This window comes from Phasianus colchicus, chromosome 1 (assembly GCF_987193195.1).
Source record: "Phasianus colchicus chromosome 1, bPhaCol1.hap1.1, whole genome shotgun sequence".
Lineage (NCBI taxonomy): Eukaryota > Metazoa > Chordata > Aves > Galliformes > Phasianidae > Phasianus > Phasianus colchicus.
In genome coordinates this window covers 25740452-25760663 of record NC_143436.1, presented here as the reverse complement: position 1 = coordinate 25760663, position 20212 = coordinate 25740452, and the positions used below count along the sequence as shown (strand labels likewise).

At 42.2% G+C, this 20212-nt stretch overlaps 1 protein-coding gene across 1 annotated transcript; it reads left to right on the top strand.

Moving 5' to 3' along the window:
• The first annotated feature begins 1781 nt into the window (after window positions 1-1781).
• Window positions 1782-20103, top strand: CAV1 (caveolin 1). Its single transcript, XM_031615474.2, has 3 exons — window positions 1782-1942; window positions 2546-2710; window positions 16519-20103. The coding sequence occupies exons 1-3, from the start codon at window positions 1913-1915 to the stop codon at window positions 16858-16860; spliced, it is 537 nt and encodes a 178-aa protein (XP_031471334.1). The 5' UTR covers window positions 1782-1912; the 3' UTR covers window positions 16861-20103.
• Window positions 20104-20212: the final 109 nt, after the last annotated feature.

Sequence of the window (20212 nt, the reverse complement as noted above, 5' to 3'; positions counted from 1 at the left end):
TTTCAAATTAACCAATAAATTTCCTATTTTTAGTCATCCTTGAGACATGCAGTAATACTGAATATAGGGTCAAGATCTTCCTTTCAGTACTTGAGGGGAGCTTATAAGAAGGAGAGGGACTAAATTTTACGTGGGCTGATAGTGATAGGACAAGGGGAATGGCTGTACAAGAGGGGAGACTTAAGTTAGATTTTAGAAGGAAATTCTTTACTCAGAGAGCGGTGAGGCGCTGGCACAGCTGCACGGACAAGGTGTGGGTGCTCCATCCCTGAGGTTCTCAAGGCCCAATTGGATGGAGCCCTGGGCAGCCTGAGCTGGGAGATGGCAGCCCTGCCCATGGCAGGGGATTGGACTGGGTGTGCTTTAAGGTCCCTTGAAGCCCAAGGCCTTCTATGATATTCTGATGTATGTGCAGGACACTGACCAGGTATGAAACTTTCTTAGATACAAAAATTGTAACTGTAATGGGGGAAAGAAGGCGTTTTTTTAGTTATTGTTGGTTGGGGTTTTTTGTTTTTTTTTTTTGTTTGTTTTTTGTTTTTTTTTCAGATGTATTAAAAAATTCCAGAAACTGTCTTTAAATCCATACATTTGCTTTAATGCACATACTCAAGTGGTAGGACATTTTAAAGATGGCTTAAGTTATCATGTGAATTAAAAAAAAAATTCCTTCTGAAAGGAACTACTAAGTTGGAAAGCTGGAAAACATCCATCCACAGTTCTAACGTTTACGAGCAATAGAAACACTTAAATTTCACTGTTCCCTGTTGGCCATATCAGAACTACGCAGACTGCATCCCCAACAGGTGCATTTATTTACTCTTACAGAGCCTTTGCCATCGCATCCCATGGCCTGTTTGAGGGCGCTTCTCTGCTGAACTGCTAAAGCTGAATACACAGCATTAAGGCTGTTCTATCCCTTTTGCTGCAATTCTATGCTTAATGGCATAAAACTTCCTTGTTAATGTAGTATAATTCCTAGTTAATGTAGTAGATCTCATGCCATGCTCTGATTTACTAGGAGAAAAATAATGGCGGCAAAAATTAAAAATAAAATAAATGTTAAAGAAGGGCTGAATGTAACTTGGAGTTTGTAGATGTAGTGCCATTGCAGCTGTGCCTCGGATCACGCTGGACCCAGCAATGAATCCCTACAGCTTTTCCCCTTATGTGCGCCCCTGGGCTTATGAGAGGCCGTGAGAAGAGAGTGCGGCTAAACACCGGCGTCCCACCGCACCTCTCAAAGTGACGTCCCAGCAGATAACACGCACGGCAGACGCGGGTCAGTCTCCTCCCAGGAAAAATACAGTACAGTTAGCGTGCGGGACTGTTAAATATTTGCATAGTTTTGAAATGAACCGGTTGAGAAAATCTCTTTTTCTTCAACCCGAGGATGTCCAAGTTTCCACAGTTGCACCCGGGACAGTGTGTGGACCATTGTCAGAGCGGGGGGGGCTCTACAACGCCTCTCTCCCGCAGCGCTGCTCAAGTTTTCCATCTCCTCATCCCTTCCCGTCCCCCTTCCCCCGGGGCTCTGCCACATGCGGGCACCGCCGGCCCCCGCAGCCCAGCGGCGAGGACCCGCTGCCCGGGGACGGCCCCGGTCGTTGTCGCTGTGGCTGCTGTCGCTATCGCCGCCGCTGCCCAGGCAGCCGGGGCCGCCCGCCCGCCCGCCCGTCTCCGGGGCCGGGCCGCTTTCCCCTCCCATCGCGGGCCGCTCCCGGGCGCGCTGCGCGATGCCGGGCCGCTCCGCCGCTTGTCATCAGCCCCGGCCCGAGGCGGGGAGCAGCCCCTGGCCGGCCGCCAGCCGCCTCCCTCCCCCTGGCTGGCCGCTCCGCCGAGCGGGATCCTCCTGCCTCCTCCGCTCCTCCGAGTTATAGAGCAGAGCAACCTGCGGCAGCGCCGGGGCAGCATGTCCGGCACCAAATACGTGGATTCGGAGGTAGGGCTGCTTGGGGGGCCACAGCCGGGCTGCTGCCGGCGCCCGACCGGCGCTCCGCGGCGGGACGGGACGGGACAAGGAGCGGGACTGCGGGGAACGGGACGGGACGGGATGTGACAGGACGGGACGAGGGCGGGCAGGCGGTCGCGGGCGGCTCGTCCGCTTCGAGCTGAGCCGGGGCTGCGGGGCGAGGCCACGCGGTGAGGGCGGCAAACCGAAGGCGGGACGCACGGGGCGCAGCGCGGGGGTCCCTCCGCACCGTCTTCGGCGAAGTGCGCGGAGGCAGAGCCGCCTCTCCGGGCGGGCTGTGCGGACGGAGGGTGGCAGCGCTCCGCGCCCGGCCCGGGCGGCGCGTGGGGGGCGTGCGGGGCGCGGCGGGGACGCCTGGCGGCGGCCGTGGAAGCGGGCGTAGCGCCGGGCGCGGGGGGTGGTGAGCGCCCGCGCCGCCGTTAAATAGCCCGGGCTGCCGCACGCCGCTCCGCGCCGCGCTCCTCGCGGGACCGGGGCCGCCCCCAGCCCGCCCTCCCTCCTTCCCTCCTTCCCTCTTTCCCTCCTTCCCTCCCTCCCCGCCGGCTCTGCCCTCCGGCCGCTTCCCTCCCGCAGGGCTTTCTGTACGCGGCGCCCGTCAGGGAGCAGGGCAACATCTACAAGCCCAACAACAAGATGATGGCAGACGAGCTGAGCGAGAAGGCGGTGCGCGACGTGCACACCAAGGAGATCGACCTGGTCAACCGCGACCCAAAGCACCTCAACGACGACGTGGTGAAGGTGAGGGGCCGGGACGGGAGGACCGCTTCCCTCCACCTGCTGCGGGAGGGAGGGAGCAGCTCGCAATTTCTTTTCGCACTGAAGCGAGGGGAGGCTCCGAGCTGCGCCGCCCCGAGCCGTGTGCCCGCTGCTGCGGACCCCGAGCGGGCGGCTCCAGCCCGGCTGAGCCACGGGACGGGTCTCCCTCGGCCCAGCGGCTGCAGAGGTGGTTTGGCTTCGTTTGCTTGGTTCGGTTTATGTTCATTTTCGTGCTGCTTTTCCCTCTCTCGGGAAATAAGAAAAGGAAGTTAGGCAAAACCAGACGGTGCCTCTTTCTAGAGTTTTTCTTCTGTTTTTTAGCTCAGTTGGACAGTTCTGACAAATCTGGAGTGACGGAGATTTTTGCTTGGACTCACTTTGGTCGGAAAAATCATGGGGCTGAGTTTTCTCTTAATGGGAAAATTTTATGCTGTTTGTGTGAAAACCAGGGACACTGGCACCTGGGCTTGCCAGGACCCAGCAAAGCCAAGGGCTGCCCAGTCAGTCGCAGTGGATGAGAAAGCCACTGGGGTGCTTAGCGCCCAGCATGGGTTCCCTGAGCACTGGGGCTGTAGAGCGGGAAGACTTGTTCTTAAAAAAAGATAAATGTTGTATTGTTTCCAGAGGGTAAAAAAGTTGGAATCCAGTTCCCAAACGTATGTCAGGAGCATGATTTGTGCCATGTGCGGACAATGCAGAGAGGTCTTGAGTAACCTCAAATTCCACTGACTTCTAAACTGCTTGAAGGTGCTAAGTATGACTGGCCACGTTGCTGGATCAAGAATAGGAATATGGGCTGTCTCTTTTGTTAGAAAGCCATTGACCAAGATCTAGAAAGAAAAGGGATGAAATTTCCATTTGTTTAGGGGAAAAAATATCATCTGTACCACTGCCTAGTGGTACAAAACTTCCATTAAAGTGCTTGATGTTAGGAAGCAGGGAAACAATTCTTTTATCTGCTACCCATGGAGGAGCAGCTGGGTAGCAGGAATGTAGGAGCTGGAGAACAAGGCCTCCTCATGGCTCATTGCGTACATCAACAGAAGGAGTCCCCAAAGCAACCAGACCTTCCAAGGATGAGTCACAGCCCCCAGGCAAGCCGGAATTCGAGTGTCCAGACTTAGCCTGGGAGAGAAAGATCCTGCTGGGACAAGAGGCAGGCTGCTTGTGGAAAAAACTCCTAATGGACATGAAAGAAGTGGCATGCAGAGCCTGTCCTGCTTTCTCTGCCTCTTCCAGGGGCAATGATTAAGAAAGTTAGCTTAGTAGGTTCAATAATCCAAAACACATTTAAAGAATAAAAATTATAGGAATGGAAAAATCAAGCTTTTTAGTATGTTCCTCCAAGATAACTGCAGACTGTCAAATGTGTTCATTGAGAACCAGCAAGCAGCCAGAATAGCGGTACCATGTCTTGTATCCATGAGCTCCTGGTAGTGCACAGAAGCACATCAAGACACGGTGATGTACCAAAATGAATGTCGACCACAAAGTTTTCATTTTGCATTATAACAACAGCAGCTTTTTAAAATTTTTTTAAAGTGGACATCTCAAAGCAACATTTTCCCATCTTGTCACAAAGATGAATAAGAATCACTTTGATTTGTTTAAGCATTTTGTAGCTAGACCCAACCCTACCAATACAGAAAGGAATTTTGCTACACTTTGAGTTTGTTTGGATACTGCTTTCAGGTTCAGCTTAGAAGTAGCTGCAAAGTCTAGATCCAGTTCCTAGGGGGCAGACTCTGACTGAAGAGAAGACAAAGATTCAGTTCCTGCCTCAAGCAACAGTCTATGATCTCTTCCATTATGTTACCTAGAGAGTGTAAAAAATGTACCTGAGTAACAGGAGTCTTGGATACTGGCAGACAGAAAAAATTGTTCAGGGTTTTTTTTTTTTAAGGCCTGAAGCATGCCCCAGATTGAACTCAATTTTGTGTTAGGGCCGTTGCCTTTTTCTAGATTCAGAACCTTCTGCTTTGTAACCAGAATTTAATGCATTTCTTGCCACTTGACTATGAGACACAATAGCATGGAAACTAGGGACAAATCAGTCAACCATGAAACAGAAATGATTAGACAGAGAACGAGGAATCTGCTCTGTAAGCAGCTCTCTAAAAGGCCTCAGTGTTGGCTGCATTCAAATACTTCCCATAGCACATTTTAAAAATAACACTTGCTTGTAAGAAGCAATGCACGTTCCCTTGGAGTGCAACACAGAGCATCTGCAGCTTTGTCCACAGTAGATAAATGGGGCAGGCAGCAGCAGGAGAACAATCCAGGCAAGAGGGAGAGACCCGATCCAGACCCTTTAATAAAAATTAAATTTTTATTAAATAAATAATACCAAGTGGACACTAAATGCTATGCCAGATTTCTAGAAAGGTGGGGAAAGCAACTGACTCTGTATTCAGAAAGGGGTGCAAACTAGGCTTTACTGACCCTTGTGGTGTGAAAGCTGAGGTCCACAATCAAAGTTGTTGGCAGCTCCATGCAGGAGGAAGCACAATCTAGTAAAACCACCAGAGTTTCCTTCCTGTTCTAAATCCTTCAGCAGGGAGCGGAAAGGAAGGAGTTTCTTCCTCATATGGCTGCCCTCCTGCGTCACCTTGGGATGCCAACGATGTGCAGCATGGTCCCATTCCTCAAGGCATCAGCTCCTAGAGTTGTCTGTCATATAGAAAGCAAAACAGGAATTTAGCAAGGGAGAAGTAGCGTCTGTGCATTTGGGAACTCTCTGAGAGGAATTTTGATGATTATACAGCTATTTGCCTCAAAGTTATATCTATTTCATATTGCAGATTCCACTCTAGACTTGTATTCCACAGCTTATGGTTTTTTTCTCTCATTTATCATCCCTTCCCCCATTGACCTAAGCCTCACATGAAGGTGCCTGAAGTTCTCTTTCAGGTCTTGCACAGTCTTTGCTCTTCCTGTTTTCCAATTTGTGTTTTCCAGATTGTGGCTGAACTTACAGCCTTCCAACTCTTTGCAGTTCAAAGTTTTTCAAAGTGTCTGTGACCAAATCTGCAGAGTTTGTTAGGAGGAAACATAGGAGGCTGCTTTCCTGCAGCCCTTGGAGAGGCTGGCTTGTGCTTCTCAGTGCTTCCTCGCTCCTTGCTCAGGATAGCAATGGACCAGCAAACTCTGGACTAGTAAGGATCCAGCATGTGGTCTCATCTGATTACAGTTCTTTCCTGCAGTGCTGTGCTAGGGTACTGCTGTACCATCCAGAACATAATTATTATTTTGTTTCTAACAAACAGTGTCTATCTGCTGCTGTTGTGTAAGCGACCTTTTCTTTGGGAAAAAAAAAAAAAATCCTGTACTTGGCTACAGATGTAGCAATGTGGAACTTTTGTACCAAGTTTTAAACAGTTGTGTTCCTGCCTTCTTACTTAAAGCCAATGCAGTTAAGGGCAGCTTTGCTCACTGCAAGGCTGAGTCTGGAATTTTTAGTCAGCTCTTGACAACTACCACAACACCACGATGTAGGCATTAGCGAGCACAGTGCTGCTCAGCCATCCTGAGCCACGCTTAAAGCAATTTACAACTTCTACAACTTTCCAATAAATTAAAAATAAAATAATTTTTTTTAAAAAAAAGAACGATTTGCAATTTTATTTACTAAATCCTTCACAGATGTGGTCACACGCTGTTGTGCTGAGCACAGCAGTCAGAGAGCCAACCAGGCTGCACTTCACACCTCCAGGCCTGGGACCCTACTGGAAGGAAAGTGGTGCTGTCCCAGTGTTTTTGCTGAGGTAGGAAGGCTAAGGCACTGAGGGCTGTCACTGCTGTGACAGCATGGGAGAACAGAGCTTCTGCCCTTCAGATAGGTGAGTGCTCTCGGAGGAAGATTGGTGTCACACTGTTCTGGCTTAACCACAGGATAGGATGAGTGGTTCTCCCAGAGTGTGTGTCTCTCTCCATTTGGTGATAAGTGCAGTTTCAGCATGTCACAACTGCATTCAAAGGAGATTATTCTTAAACTTTGCACCACACTAATGGCCAACTGTTTGTTTCAGATTTTAAAATGCAGCACTATTCCAGTGTTTTGCTATCTGAATGATACAATTCTGTTCCAACTATTTCCTCCAAGGCTAGTGTAGGATTCAGAGATTAAAGCTCAAGTTTGTGGGGGAACTGAGTGAGGGCTGAGAATTCTGAAACAGATTACTTGCACAGGAATTAGAAGTTTCCAGATTGTTACACATGGAAACTTTGTATATCCTTAATATTATGAATTCATTCTAATCAAGTCACAAATCCCAAACAAAAGTGTTTGTCTTTAAGATTATAGTATTATTAAAGCCGTATGCATTGCCTTCTTAACATGATGAACATGACTCATTACTCCATAGGAAAACGTTCACTTGATGACAATGAGGAAAGAGCCAGCTATTCAGCATGGGTGTTCCTTTTGTTAGAATTTATTGCACACTACCTTGTATTCAGAGAAGACAAATACGTTTTCTTTCTGTTAAGTGCAACATAATTCAGATTATATGTTAGAAAATTTAAGAAGAATTTGAATTTTTAACCCAATATATGGATAGAAATACCATCTCCATTGGCAGAAAGTAAGGATGTCTAATACTGAGAAAAGTTTTCAAATCTAAAATTTTCCAGTGGGAGCAGGGAAAGTATATGTGATAAAGTGGCTTTGCCATGAGATCCCCAGTGAGAATTTGATCTTTGGTGTATTTTAAGCAACAGAGAGAAAAAAACATAAATAGACGTGTATGAATGAATCAATAGAACCTGAGATGTTTGGAAAGCAGAAGAGAAATATAGCTCTAAACTAAGGTTTCTGTTTCCCACTGTCCTCAAATATCTTTGTAATAAATAGGCAGTGGGATGAAATCTACATCAGCAACTGACTTTTTTGAGCTGTTTGATCTAGAACTGTCATTTGCCTTTTCTAGATGTTCTTTAATAATAAAAAAAACCATCTAGAACTAAAGAAATTTGATTTCTTATTTTGAAGATGAGTTATGCCATTAAATTTATTCGATTGCTTGGAGGGCCAGGGTTAACTATGTAAGTATCTTTTTTTTTTTTTTCTAGGACATTTCTTATGAAAATGCTTTTTAATCATTTCAAAACTAACATAATTTTATGCAGTATTATTTGTGTCAAAATTATGTCATTGGTTTAGTATTTAGAAGGACAGTCTCATTACCACTATGCCCACTCTAGTGAATACATCAGCAAATGAAGTTCACACCCTGTTTTATTCGTGATAATCATAATAATGCTATAGATGCTAGTGGAGCTGTTCAGGGAGGCATGTCTGTATTCTACTTATCTGAGCCATGCATGTACTTCCACTTCAAATAAATGGGAACTGTTAAATTCAGCTTCTCAAATAAGAAGTGAGAAGATGATACTACTGCAGCTAAAGTGAAAGCATCGCATTCCCTGTCCAAAATCCTGCTCTGCTGAATGTAACTCAGAGTTTCGAAGAAGCCAGGGGAACCTCATAGAAGGGTTGCAACACTTCTTCTGTAAGCTCTAAAACACCTCAGAACTCAAACAAATATTATAAAAACATATTCACGTTTCCCTCAAGATCAAGTTAATATCTTCTGTAGACTCCAGTCTCAAAGCCTCCTATCATTTTAGGAAATCCGATTTCATTTATCTCTTTTCCAGTGTAGTTTATGACAAGACTCTAACTGTAGACCAGCGAAATCTTGATCTTTATGAAATAATAAAGAAATAGCTGCTTCATATTTAAGGGTCAGTAACTTAAGATCTTCCAGTATGAGGAGAACGTTCTAACAGAAGAAATGCAGAGGCCAATCTGTTTGACAGTAACAGAGAGTTAGCTGGGCACACTGCATGCTCACTGTCAGCAGTATGCAATCCAGACAGAAATGAGGGAAGTGAACAGGTCACACAGATGTGCTAAAATAATTGCAGCAATTAACAGGAATGCATATGTGGGTAGTATACATAGTTAAGAGTCTTCTCTCATTAACTTACTTAAAAATGAGAGAAAGAAAAAAAATCAGTTCTAGATCTAAGCACCCTAATGAAGGTGCCTCTCTCTCTCCATGTGCTAAGAAGAAGTCCGAGGTCACTGTAGTTCCATTTTCCATTAGTGTCCATAGAAGGACTGAAGCTAGAGCATGCTCTAAAAAATCTTAAGGCAGTATATTAACTTAATATCAGGTCCGTGAAACTACCAACACAGAGCAACATAATCATCTAAAAATTTGTTTAGAGAATACTGTACTTTTATGAATGTTTCTGCATCCTGGTTAATTCCAGATCCCAGAAGAATCAATAAAAGAGCTCTCATTGTTTTTAGTATCATCCAAATTCCACCTCGCTGTTCATATTGATGTGTGTGCATCCTTAAACATACAGACATGGAGAAACATACGAACATGCACATACACAGAGACATATCAGAGTTCTTTACTAAAGTAAAAGCATCAAATGAGGTGAGACTGTGGAACATGAAACAAATAATAAAATGAAGAAAGCTTTTAAAGAGTTCCATTTGGGGAAAATTGCAACCACCTCCCAGCAGCTTAGTTTCCAGGGATGAAAACAGCCACTTTGTTTTCTGACTGCTCACTGACAGCACCAAGCTATTTTCCACGGAACTGACTGATGCGATATCCCCACCTGCACAGGAAGCTTAACTGTGTTTCAGCAGAATGCAGATGTCTCCTTAAAGCTACTATTCTTTCCTTCTGCTGGACTATACTAAGAAGCACAGGCAAGTGAGGTCTCTGGAGGATGCCTCCTTGTCTCAGTGCTGACCCACTGCCACAGCAACTTTTTTTCCCATGAATACTTCCACAGATTTAGATGAGCCCATCTGCTAAGACAGAGTCCATCACAAGGACTTTCCTGGTGTGTAATCAGTGATTCAGCATGGTCAGAGCTCGTTCTCTTGGTAATTATTACTGAATTTTGTCTGTTTTGATTGATTTTCAGTTGTGAAATTGTGATCTTGCAGTCATGACTCTTTTCTAAGTCATGGCATTATATTAAATTGCTCACAGTCCATCTGAATATTTGTTACTTGTGCAGTAGTGGTCATTCCTGACAGGACATGGTTTTCTTTTCTAGCCAGAACAGTGTAGTCCTTCAATTCTGTTTTCCAATATGGGTGTCCTTGTTTGATAAAAAACATGCTTTGCTTTTTCAGCATTCTTCATAGTAGCCAGGAAAATTGCACTCTCTCCATCAAGAGATCCACAGGCAGAACACTCAGTTCTTGCACTGTGATGGGAAGTAGACACGAGGAGAAAGGAAATATAATGAAATCTCATTGGTCAGTTTGAACACCTAATGATGGTTAGATGGAACCTGGCTCATTTCTGGATACAGCTGGGTGCTCATGTTGTTCAGTCACCCTACCGCAATCTAAGGTATTTTTTATGACACATCTGACAGCACCTAGTAAAATGTTATCAAGCTGTATGTTTTCAGGCACAAGGTACCAGCTTCTTTACACAACGCAGGTAAATGTTTGCCAGATGGATGCTGCTGAAAGGGTGAACTTTTTTAAAGTATAAACAAGTGATACACGTATGTAAATTATTCATCAAAGACCCAACTTTCAGTCTGGCTTGGCTGTAGCCTTTGTCTGGCACATTTAAACATATTGACATCAGCGAGACAGTTGCCATTTTTCAGGTTGTGTATACATTTAAGTGGTTCACCCAATTGGAGATATCAGGGATTAATCAGAAGAGATGCAATAAGGACCCTGGTGTCTTTTCACTGACTCCAAAAGGTATCGATAGCACTCAGAAACACTGACATGCTGAACTCCTGGTTGAGTTCCTCCCCAGCGGTGCCTGTCTCTGCAGGCTGTTTGGTAGGAGCACAGCTGCAGCACACAGACACTGCAAACAGCAGTTTGAGTCACTGTAGTTACACACACAGAAATGTGGCTTAGGCCAAAGCCTCCATAAAATGCTGATGGCCTTAATATATTTCTGGCCTATATATATTTCTGATAGACTCAGCACAGTAAATTTTCAATGGAATTGATACCTCAAAGCACAGATTTTGAGGAGAAGCATAATCTTTATGTAGCACATTAGAGGATGGAGTTTGACATACCTTTAGAGCCTGCCAGATTTGATTCACAGGGACCAACATGACAAGGTCAGCTATTTTCATACATAATAACTATTTTCCTGTATAAGGCATATAATCTTGACTCAGCTGTTGGGATTTTTGTTGATTGGTTGTTTGTTGGTTTTTTTGGTTGGTTGGTTGCGTTTCTTAGAAAAACAATAAATTCACAATGTTAAGTTTCTTTAATTAATAGGTATTTGCTTTAAACAGGCTTTGAAAACAAAATTTTCCATACAATTTCCCTTTGTTGTAAAGAAGTCTCTTTAAGAATCAAAGGAGATTCTTTAATTTCCTGACAGAAGTTTAATAAACACACGTAGAGCAAAAGAAGCTACAATAATTCTCACAGCAGAATCAGACAAAAGCTTCAAGCAATGTAAAAACTGGCTTTACCAAGCTGAATAGTAGGAAACAAAGAATAGCTGAAGTCAGGAAGTGTATTGTAGGCACGGAACAGAAGTTAATAGCGTTTAATAGCCCTGGGTGAAGCGGGCAGCTGTTGTGAATTATTAGCGTTCTATAAAGGGTTGCAACAAATTTCCTTTGCTTCTGTCCTTGTCACAAGTGAACGTGCCTGTATTTTCATTAGCCTAGCAAATAACTCACAGTTATTTCACAGCACACCCTGACAGCTCCAAAGGAACAAACTGAGTATGTAATCTTCAGAGCAGGACCTATGGCTAACCTAAGTATGTCTTTATGTAAATGAAACAGAACCTGTCACAGGTTTACATGTACTTGATGCTTTGATAAAAGCGGAGTTGTGAAAATACCCTAAATGAGCGTATCTTGTCCTTGTGAGCCAGTTAGGTCCATTTCCAGAAATCAGTGGAGAACTGCAAAGTGTCTTTCTTCCCTAGAATCCCATTTCTGGCCACCTCTCTTTCTCCTGTCACTCCTATTTTTACTTTACTTAGTTCATTTGGACTCTCATTATCAGCCTGATGACACTCAGCATTGCTGAGTGCTGCTGGACTGGAATACAGAGGAGAATGATAGAAAAGGCTGAGGATGGTGTAACTGAATGGATTATAACCCTTAGCAAGACAAAGCGCATGTATCCACTTATTTTTTATGTTGCTTGCAGAGGACGGATCTCTGTGAGATAAAAACAGGATCTTTCATGACAGTGGCTCAATGCAGGAAGAATCTGGGTGATGTCTGAGCTCCTGCAGTGCAGGAGTTATCTATACTGCCTGAATGGTGAAACAATTGGAACCATTCCCAGCCAGGAATTCATATGTGATCTGTTAGCAGCTGAGATGCGGAAGAATCGAGCTTACCTCAACTCACTGCCTGCCTTGATTTAGGCTCTGTGCTGTTCAGAGTAAGCCTAATTTTGGGCAATACTGCATCTCCATTGTAGCTAGACTCTTGACATATATGTAATTTCATAAAATTATTGTGGGCTGTAGACAGACAACAAGTTCACTTCAACTCTGTGTTTATCTGAGAGTTTTTTAGAGCTGCCAGACTGTCTTTCTGTCTTTTCACTCTTCAGTTCAGTTTGGTATCTCCCTTGTTCAAAGTGGAGCTCTGGGGAACATGAAACTCGAGGAATAACAAAATGGAAAATGTGCAGTAGTGACACACTGGGTATAGCTCTTATAGCACCATCTATATGCATTGGTAGGAATGTCCATAGCACTGTTAAAATTACTCTGAGAATGTGCTCCACTCGATGACTGCTGGTGACATGAATGCACTGTTATTACTGTTTCACAGACAGATTGATTCCCAAGTACTTTTAGGACAACTGTGTCTGACTTGAGTTCAGAAACCCTGGCCAAGGATATATCATGAATGTTCTAATATTAGCATCAACTCCTGGAATGAGGACAGTGCAGTCCATCTGGAAATGTGTTGTGATCTGATTCTTTTGTTGGCTCCCCAGGATTAACTCTCTGAACATCCTGAGGTACATAGCAGACTAAAACCATCTGCTTTTGAGAATCACCATCATAGAAAATTTACTACGTGATCTGAAAACTGTTGAGTTTTCCAGCTTCCATTTCTCAGTATTCACTGTAATTAATTATTTAAAAGGAATCAAATTACAGGCAGTCTTACTATTCATTTGCAATGTTCTAGGAGATTTACATTAACTTATGGTTTCTTTCTACATGTCAAAAATATGCTTTGCAGATAAAAATAGGTCCCACTTAGCTGAACACATAACCATAAGAAAGCTCTGTGCAAAGCTGCTTTCCTGGTAATTTAACATTTCCCTTATCAGCTAGCTGAAAATATGCAGGATAGATCTGTCGTAACTGAGCTAAATAAAAAAGACTTTAGGCAGAACCCTGAATAGCCCTTGATGCACTGAACTGCTGTTTGATAGCTATGTGCACAAACTGTCTCTGCCACTTATCACAGCATCAGCTGGCGGGATGCACACAATAAATTACCAGAAGTTTTGGAATATGAGGGTTTTGTGAAACCTATGAGAAAAAATGAAGTCTTCACGTAGTATCATTTTCGGAGAGTCTACTTTCTATTGCTGAAGCCATCTTCCTTTTTTGTCATCATCTGCATATTGTTATCTAGTTTTAAGGCTAATGGTGATAATAAGCCAAGAGCACCCATTTGCCTTGAAAATGAGCAACTGTATGATATGGACTACAATGCTTTTGAATAGCTGCAGAAACAGATACTGTAAACATGCTTGCTGGCATATTTCAAAAAGCAAATAAAATCAAGCATATGTTTTCAGCACATGCACTCAGTTGAATAAGATTGATTTCAATGAATAACATGCAGTTTGTGCAAACTTTTTTGTTCTTGAGAACTGATCTAAGACAATTGGATACCATCAGGAGATAATATCAACTTCTCTATATACATATCTACAACCTTTTCTTCAAATTTTTGTTGTAATGCAACCCTAAATTCCAGTAACTGATACAAGGACGTCTGATTGTTTCATTTAATACACGAAACCACAGTACATCCTGGAAGGTTTCTTGCTATGAATGGCAGCTAACTTCTAATGACCAATTCATATAAGTATTTTATGGCCAATGTACTTCATAAAGCTAATATTGTATCAGTTATTCAGTCCCCAGATGTGAACTTCTATATCTAATCAGGCCACAATGAAAATATAGAACATACTGTCTGTAAAGCTCTTCCCAGAATCAGAGTCATTTCTACCAGAACTTCAGTGTTGCCCGCACTGAAATTCCAAAACCCAAATAATTTCAAATTTCCCATCTTCATTCAGCAGTGGATGTGGTGTTACATATGCTTTTTTCTACACCAGTTTCCATGGAAGTATTTTCCAAGATCTGTACCAAAAAGTCACATATGTGACCTATGGAAGTGCAGACTATTTTGTTTGTGTAGAATGAATGCAGGAGAGAATTGTCGTTTCATCTCTGTTTCAATTTCTCTTTTTGTAGCTATTATTTTAAGATTACTGTTTTCAGTTTCAGAAATTCCAGATAGACTTTAAACTCTGTATGCCTTTACAGAGAAGTGCACGGAGCTGTGGTGTGTTTTTTGGGTACTCAGCCAGTGTACTCAGCCTACTCTTGATTTCTGTATTTCAATCTGAATGCTAAGTTTAAGTGTGATGTTGATGATGAATTCCCATCCAGAAGAATCATGTGTCACTTTCAAATCACTAAGGCCTCATTAAGATAAAGCAGCAGATAAAGAACAGAAGGTTTATAGTTTACTTTATCTGATGCCTGGAGAGATGCACTGGCCAGAGCAGACATAGTGACATTGAGGCCCAGTAATACAGTGAGTTAAACCTACGTGACATTAGGCATTCAAGATGTCTGATATCACATCTGATTCAGAAATGTCATGGATTGGAAGGGACCTCAAGGATCATCAAGCTCCAACTCCCCTGCCGCAAGCAGGGTCACCAACCTCCACATTTAATACTAGACCAGGCTGCCCAAGGTCCCATCCAACCTGGCCTTGAATACCTCCAGGAACAGAGCATCCACAACCTCTCTGGGCAGTTGTTCCAGCATCTCACCACTCTTGGTAAAGAACTTTCCCTTGATATCCAACCTAACTTCCCTCCTTCAACTTAAAACCATTTCTCCTTGTCCTGCCATCATCTACCCTTTCAAAGAGTTGACTTCCCTCCTGTTTGTAGGCTCCCTTTTGGTATTGGAAGGTTGCAATGAGGTCACCCTGCAGTCTTCTTTTCTCCAGGCTGAACAAGCCCAGCTCTCTCAGCCTGTCTTTGTAGGGGAGGTACTCCAGCCCCCGATCATCTTTGTAGCACTCCTCTGGACCCTCTCCAACAACTCCTAGTTGAAGAACTCAATTGAACTCAATTGAACACTCAATGAGAGAAAGGGAGGAGTTTTTTTTTTTTTTTCAACTTCAGACTATATTTTAATTTAACTTATTTTGAGCCTTTTCCTACAGCATAGGTGATACACTGAGTATATTTATATTCACGTCCTTCCAACATGCTAAGGTACTGTTGCCTGAGTTTCTGAGACTTCTGGTCCATATCATACTTAATCTGCTTCTGTAAATCTAAACTTATGGCAGCAGTATCATTGGACACTGGGATTCAGTCCCAGGAATGTATTTTCTTTTTTTCTTTCATCTAAGTTAAACAATCATTTTGTTTCTTAGAGAGGTATAATTTGATGGTGTTCTTTTTCCTGTTGTTTGCAGCACCTATGCAATTTGTTGTGCTGCCTGAATTAAATATCCTGTATTGTGGGTTATATCAAACATGTTTGTGTGACATGGAGCTGAACTATCATTGTAATTCTGTTAATTTTCTAATAGAAATGTTATGACAATTAGGCTTCCTGAAAAGCTCAATATTTCAACAGAGAGTGGTAAAATATGCATGCTGGAATGTACTGCTTCCTTAGCTGACTTTATGAATGGTTTATGAATAGTATTCAAACCTATTAAATATGTGGAAGAGTGTTTTCCTTCTAAATATTAATATGTTATCCTGACTGTGTCTTTCACTAGCAGTGTTATCACATAAACAGAGCAGGTTAGAACAAAATGGCTCTAATGTGAAGAGCCTTTTTACGTTTGATAAAATTGCAGACTCCCTCACTCTTTTACAATAAAGACCAGTTCCATCTTAGGCAGATCTAAATCCAGCACTTTGTTTTTCAGCCAATCAACAGCTATCTCTGCCTATTTCAAAGTATATTTAGATGTCCTCAACACTTGTTCACTGTCAAAATTCAGCAATACTATATAAGGGAAGGTGGAAAAATTCAGACAAATAAAACACGCTTTATTGATGTGTTAAATGTCAAAGCAGTGACTGCATTTGTTCCATTTAGAAAGATGTGAGATGGTTAAGTTAGACAAAGAAAACATAATGATTCTATCACCTTGCTCATCTCTTTAGGAGACTTAAGGGATGTTCCTCACCCTTAAGGCTGCAGGAGAGGAGGACAAAATATTCAGTTTATTGGATGGTTCTTCTCTGTCTAAAAGTTAGATGTCTAGTTTTGAGCTAGTTGTTAAGGCTTACTTATAATCAGTGGGAAAAAAAAGACAAGACTTACTCATGGCTTAGATGATATTTTAGAATGGGTTCACTCACGTTGGGATGTAAGGAGCTTCAGTGCTTGTTGCAGGTGATCATTGCTTTTGAGGCAGGGGCTTCCTGGACTCCACACGTCGATGAGGATGTCTGACTGATCTGATGTTTGTGTTCTTTGCTGCAGATTGATTTTGAAGATGTGATTGCTGAGCCAGAAGGAACACACAGCTTCGATGGGATTTGGAAGGCCAGTTTTACCACTTTCACTGTAACAAAATACTGGTTTTATCGCTTACTGTCAGCAATCTTTGGCATTCCCATGGCACTCATCTGGGGCATCTACTTTGCTATCTTGTCATTCCTGCACATCTGGGCAGTGGTGCCATGTATCAGGAGCTACCTGATTGAGATCCAGTGCATTAGCCGTGTCTATTCTATCTGCATCCACACATTCTGCGACCCACTCTTTGAGGCTATGGGCAAGGTGTTCAGCAGCATCCGAGCCACAGTACGGAAAGAGATTTGAGGGACATTTCAAAAAGCACCATCAGCCTGGAGAGAGGGTGGGAGTTTTGTGTTGTTTGGGGTGTTTTGGTGCCAGTTTCACATTTCCCAAAGCAACATACAGCAACTGGTGGATATACTGGCCCAAAACAAAAAATCACTTGCTCAATTTCCTTTTTTACAATGTATTCTTACTGGACTTCTTGCCTATTGTGTTGGTTTTTTTCCTCTCTTTTCAGTCTGCATTTCAAACTAACCTTAAATGGCTATTCCTCTATGACAGCTGCATATCATTTTGCTGGCTGTTCAATTCAGAGACTGAAATGTTGCTGGATGCCTTTTTATCTCACTGTTCATTCCTTGTAAGATAAATCCACAGAGTTACCAAAGAATGACAAAAATGCTTTCCAACACTGTAATGCCATTCATTTTACTGTGGCCAAAGAGTGTAGAGCTGCTGCAGCAGAATAAACATGACAAGCTGGCAGGTTTTAGCAGAATGTTCTTTTTCCATTGTATAGTCAGTTGACTACAGCAATTTGCAGTCATGGTCAGGTATGGTGTACTATGAATACATTGGTTAAGTAAACAATTTACTTAATTAATGCATGTCCTGAAAAACTAACACTTTATCAGGTTGGAGACATTGACATGTGAAAGCTTTGCACATCCATAAAAAGGCTTCTAGTGCCTTTGTATCTCATTCTTTCTTGGAAGTTTGCAGCCAGTTGTTTCTCAGCCTTCACTAAATTGTAGAACAAAACTGAAGTTGTAAACTAAAACTGGTCATTTTGGAAATGTTTTCCTGACTGTGACTTACGACACATCCTTTAGTTAGCATTTAGGTGCTTATCTTGTAGGCTTCATTTTTTTTCCGGAGTATTCAATATAAAAGTATGCCAGAGATAACCCTGAGTTACAAGAAACATGAAGGTGTGCCAAACACAAGCCACAAAATGCCAAGGAAGGGCTGCCTCTGAGAGAAACTTTCCTATGAGCTTTAGAAACTTTCCTATCAGCAGAAGTCAGCATGCCACTAGCACACACTATTTTCAGAAGACGCTTTGCTGAGTCTAAACTAATCCATCAGGAGAGATGGTTTAGAAACTTCACGTTGTGGGTTAGTCTGGTTTTAGCTGTGCTGCAACATCAGAAAGTCTTAAATGGAGGGTGTTGTGTCAAGCTAGCCTATGCAGCAAGGTGCAAGGCCTACAAGGCAAAGCCCTTGCCGTACATTCTGATGCTGTGACATGCAGAAGCTTTTTGCCCTCGTGATAGTACTGTGTTGAGAGATATGGCCCGTATCCTCATGTGGTTTGTGTGAAGCTTTTGTAAAAAGAGATGTGAGGCTGATCAGCTTTATTGTAACCAGCCTGGGGCCTGAGCCTGCTCCGGTTGGCATCTACTGCAAACCAGTCCTTGACCTCCAAGAGAGCAGGTGTTGGCCCTTGGGATTGAGCACGGAGATGTCTGGTACACCTGCAGCTTTCTTATCTAGCGCTGATATTTCACATATTGCTTTACCTAACACGGGAGTGCCTGCAGTTGCATTTCTGCCAAAGCATTGAAAACTTTAGGAAATGCTGCATTTTTTTAATGAGGGTGGGAGGGAGGGAGAGAGGGAGGGAAGAGGGGAAAATGTGCACAAAAAGTTACAAAGCTATTAACTACTATTGTTTGCATTTAAAACAGACACTGGTATGGATATAGTTTTATGTTTTTCTATGTACATAATGGAGAGTGTACAATTATAGATTTTTTTTTTTTCAGTATTGAAACCAAGTAAGATTTTAAACAAGACATATTTTATCTTTTTATGAGGAAGATCATTCTGAAGAAAACTTTCTTGATTTGCCGTATAAACTGTATATCCTGAAAGATGTCTGTTCACTTAGATTTATTAGTCCCTAATCCAATACATTGCTGATCCAAGACAGTTACATTGTTGTTATATGCTTACAGATATAACTGACACTTTTTTAATTCTGCATGTACATTAAATAATACAATAAAACAATGTTTAATGGTAGCTCCTGTCTGACTTCTTTATCCTTGAAAGTCATGTGCACAAATCCCATGTTATGAGGAAGAAAAAAAACAATATATCTTAATAAAAGAAGCAAAAAGCAATGTCATTTATTTGTCAAGAAATAACATGCAAAACATTCTTGATTTGTGTTTCAAAATCTGGATTAGAAAGATTCTTCCCAGCAGAAGATTATGGTTTTCCTCCCAGGCAAATATTTTATGCTGTTAAAGAAGTAGGCATTAAGGCAAGAACATACAGCACTGAATAGGGAACCGAGGTGTACTTAAATACTTAACGATGACAAATTCCTTTACTTTCTTGTTCCTCAGTTTGCCCACATGTCAAATCCCAGTAGCGAAGTTTACATGTAGAAAATTTTAAGATCTAATAAATAGAAATGTATCTAATACAATTAGATGCTTATCTTTCTTTTTTTTTTACTCTGATCATTCAATAGTTTGGGGCAGATCATTCAGATAGACTCTAATAGCTTTTCAGAAACATTTCAAGTCTTCTGAGTCCAGTGGAAACAGGATATTTCTCAATAAAAGCTTATTAGCATAAGCATTTAATGTGTGGAAATGGGGGAATTATAGCTCTTGTTGAGCTGTATATAGACCTAACTTGACAGTTCTTTTCTGTGGGGTTATTGCATAATGCCAGTCACACCATTGCCTCATAAACAGAAGTTCAACAAAACAGACTAACACAGTTTGGCCTAAAAATCTAATAACCAGATTTTAATGTTCAAATGACAGATACCAACCTAAGGTATTCTGTCATGAGTTTTTTCAATAGCAGGATGGTGTACTTAATGGTAGTTAATAGCCCAATGGTAGCAACTGGTGCACTGGAGTGGACTATGCACTGAGAGAAAAAGTAAAAGATTTTAAAAGCTTAAAACACTACAACATTCTTTACACCAGAGGATCAGCTCAGAAAAAACTTAAGAGACCACAGGATCTGTAGTTGTATAACTTTTTGGCAACTACCAGAATGCAGGCGTTCATCTGTGGCTATTACTCATCAAAACATGCAGCCTGCCCATCTCCAGCAAACAGGGCAACAGATGTAGCTTGCCAGATGTAGACATTGCCAGAAATCCTACTTGCAGAAAACCCAAAGTAAAAAAAGGGATGCAGAAACTAAATAGCTGGTGCTAAGAGAAATAAAATGGAAAAAAAAAAAAAAAAAAAAAAAAAAAAAAAAAAAAAAAAAAAAAAAAAAAAAGAATAATCAAAAGGAACAGATATATCCTGAAGAGAGAATGGTGGGTTGGAGGAGACCCACAGAGTCTTTTATAATCAGAGAATAAGGAGGAGCCATATACAGCAAGTACAATTCC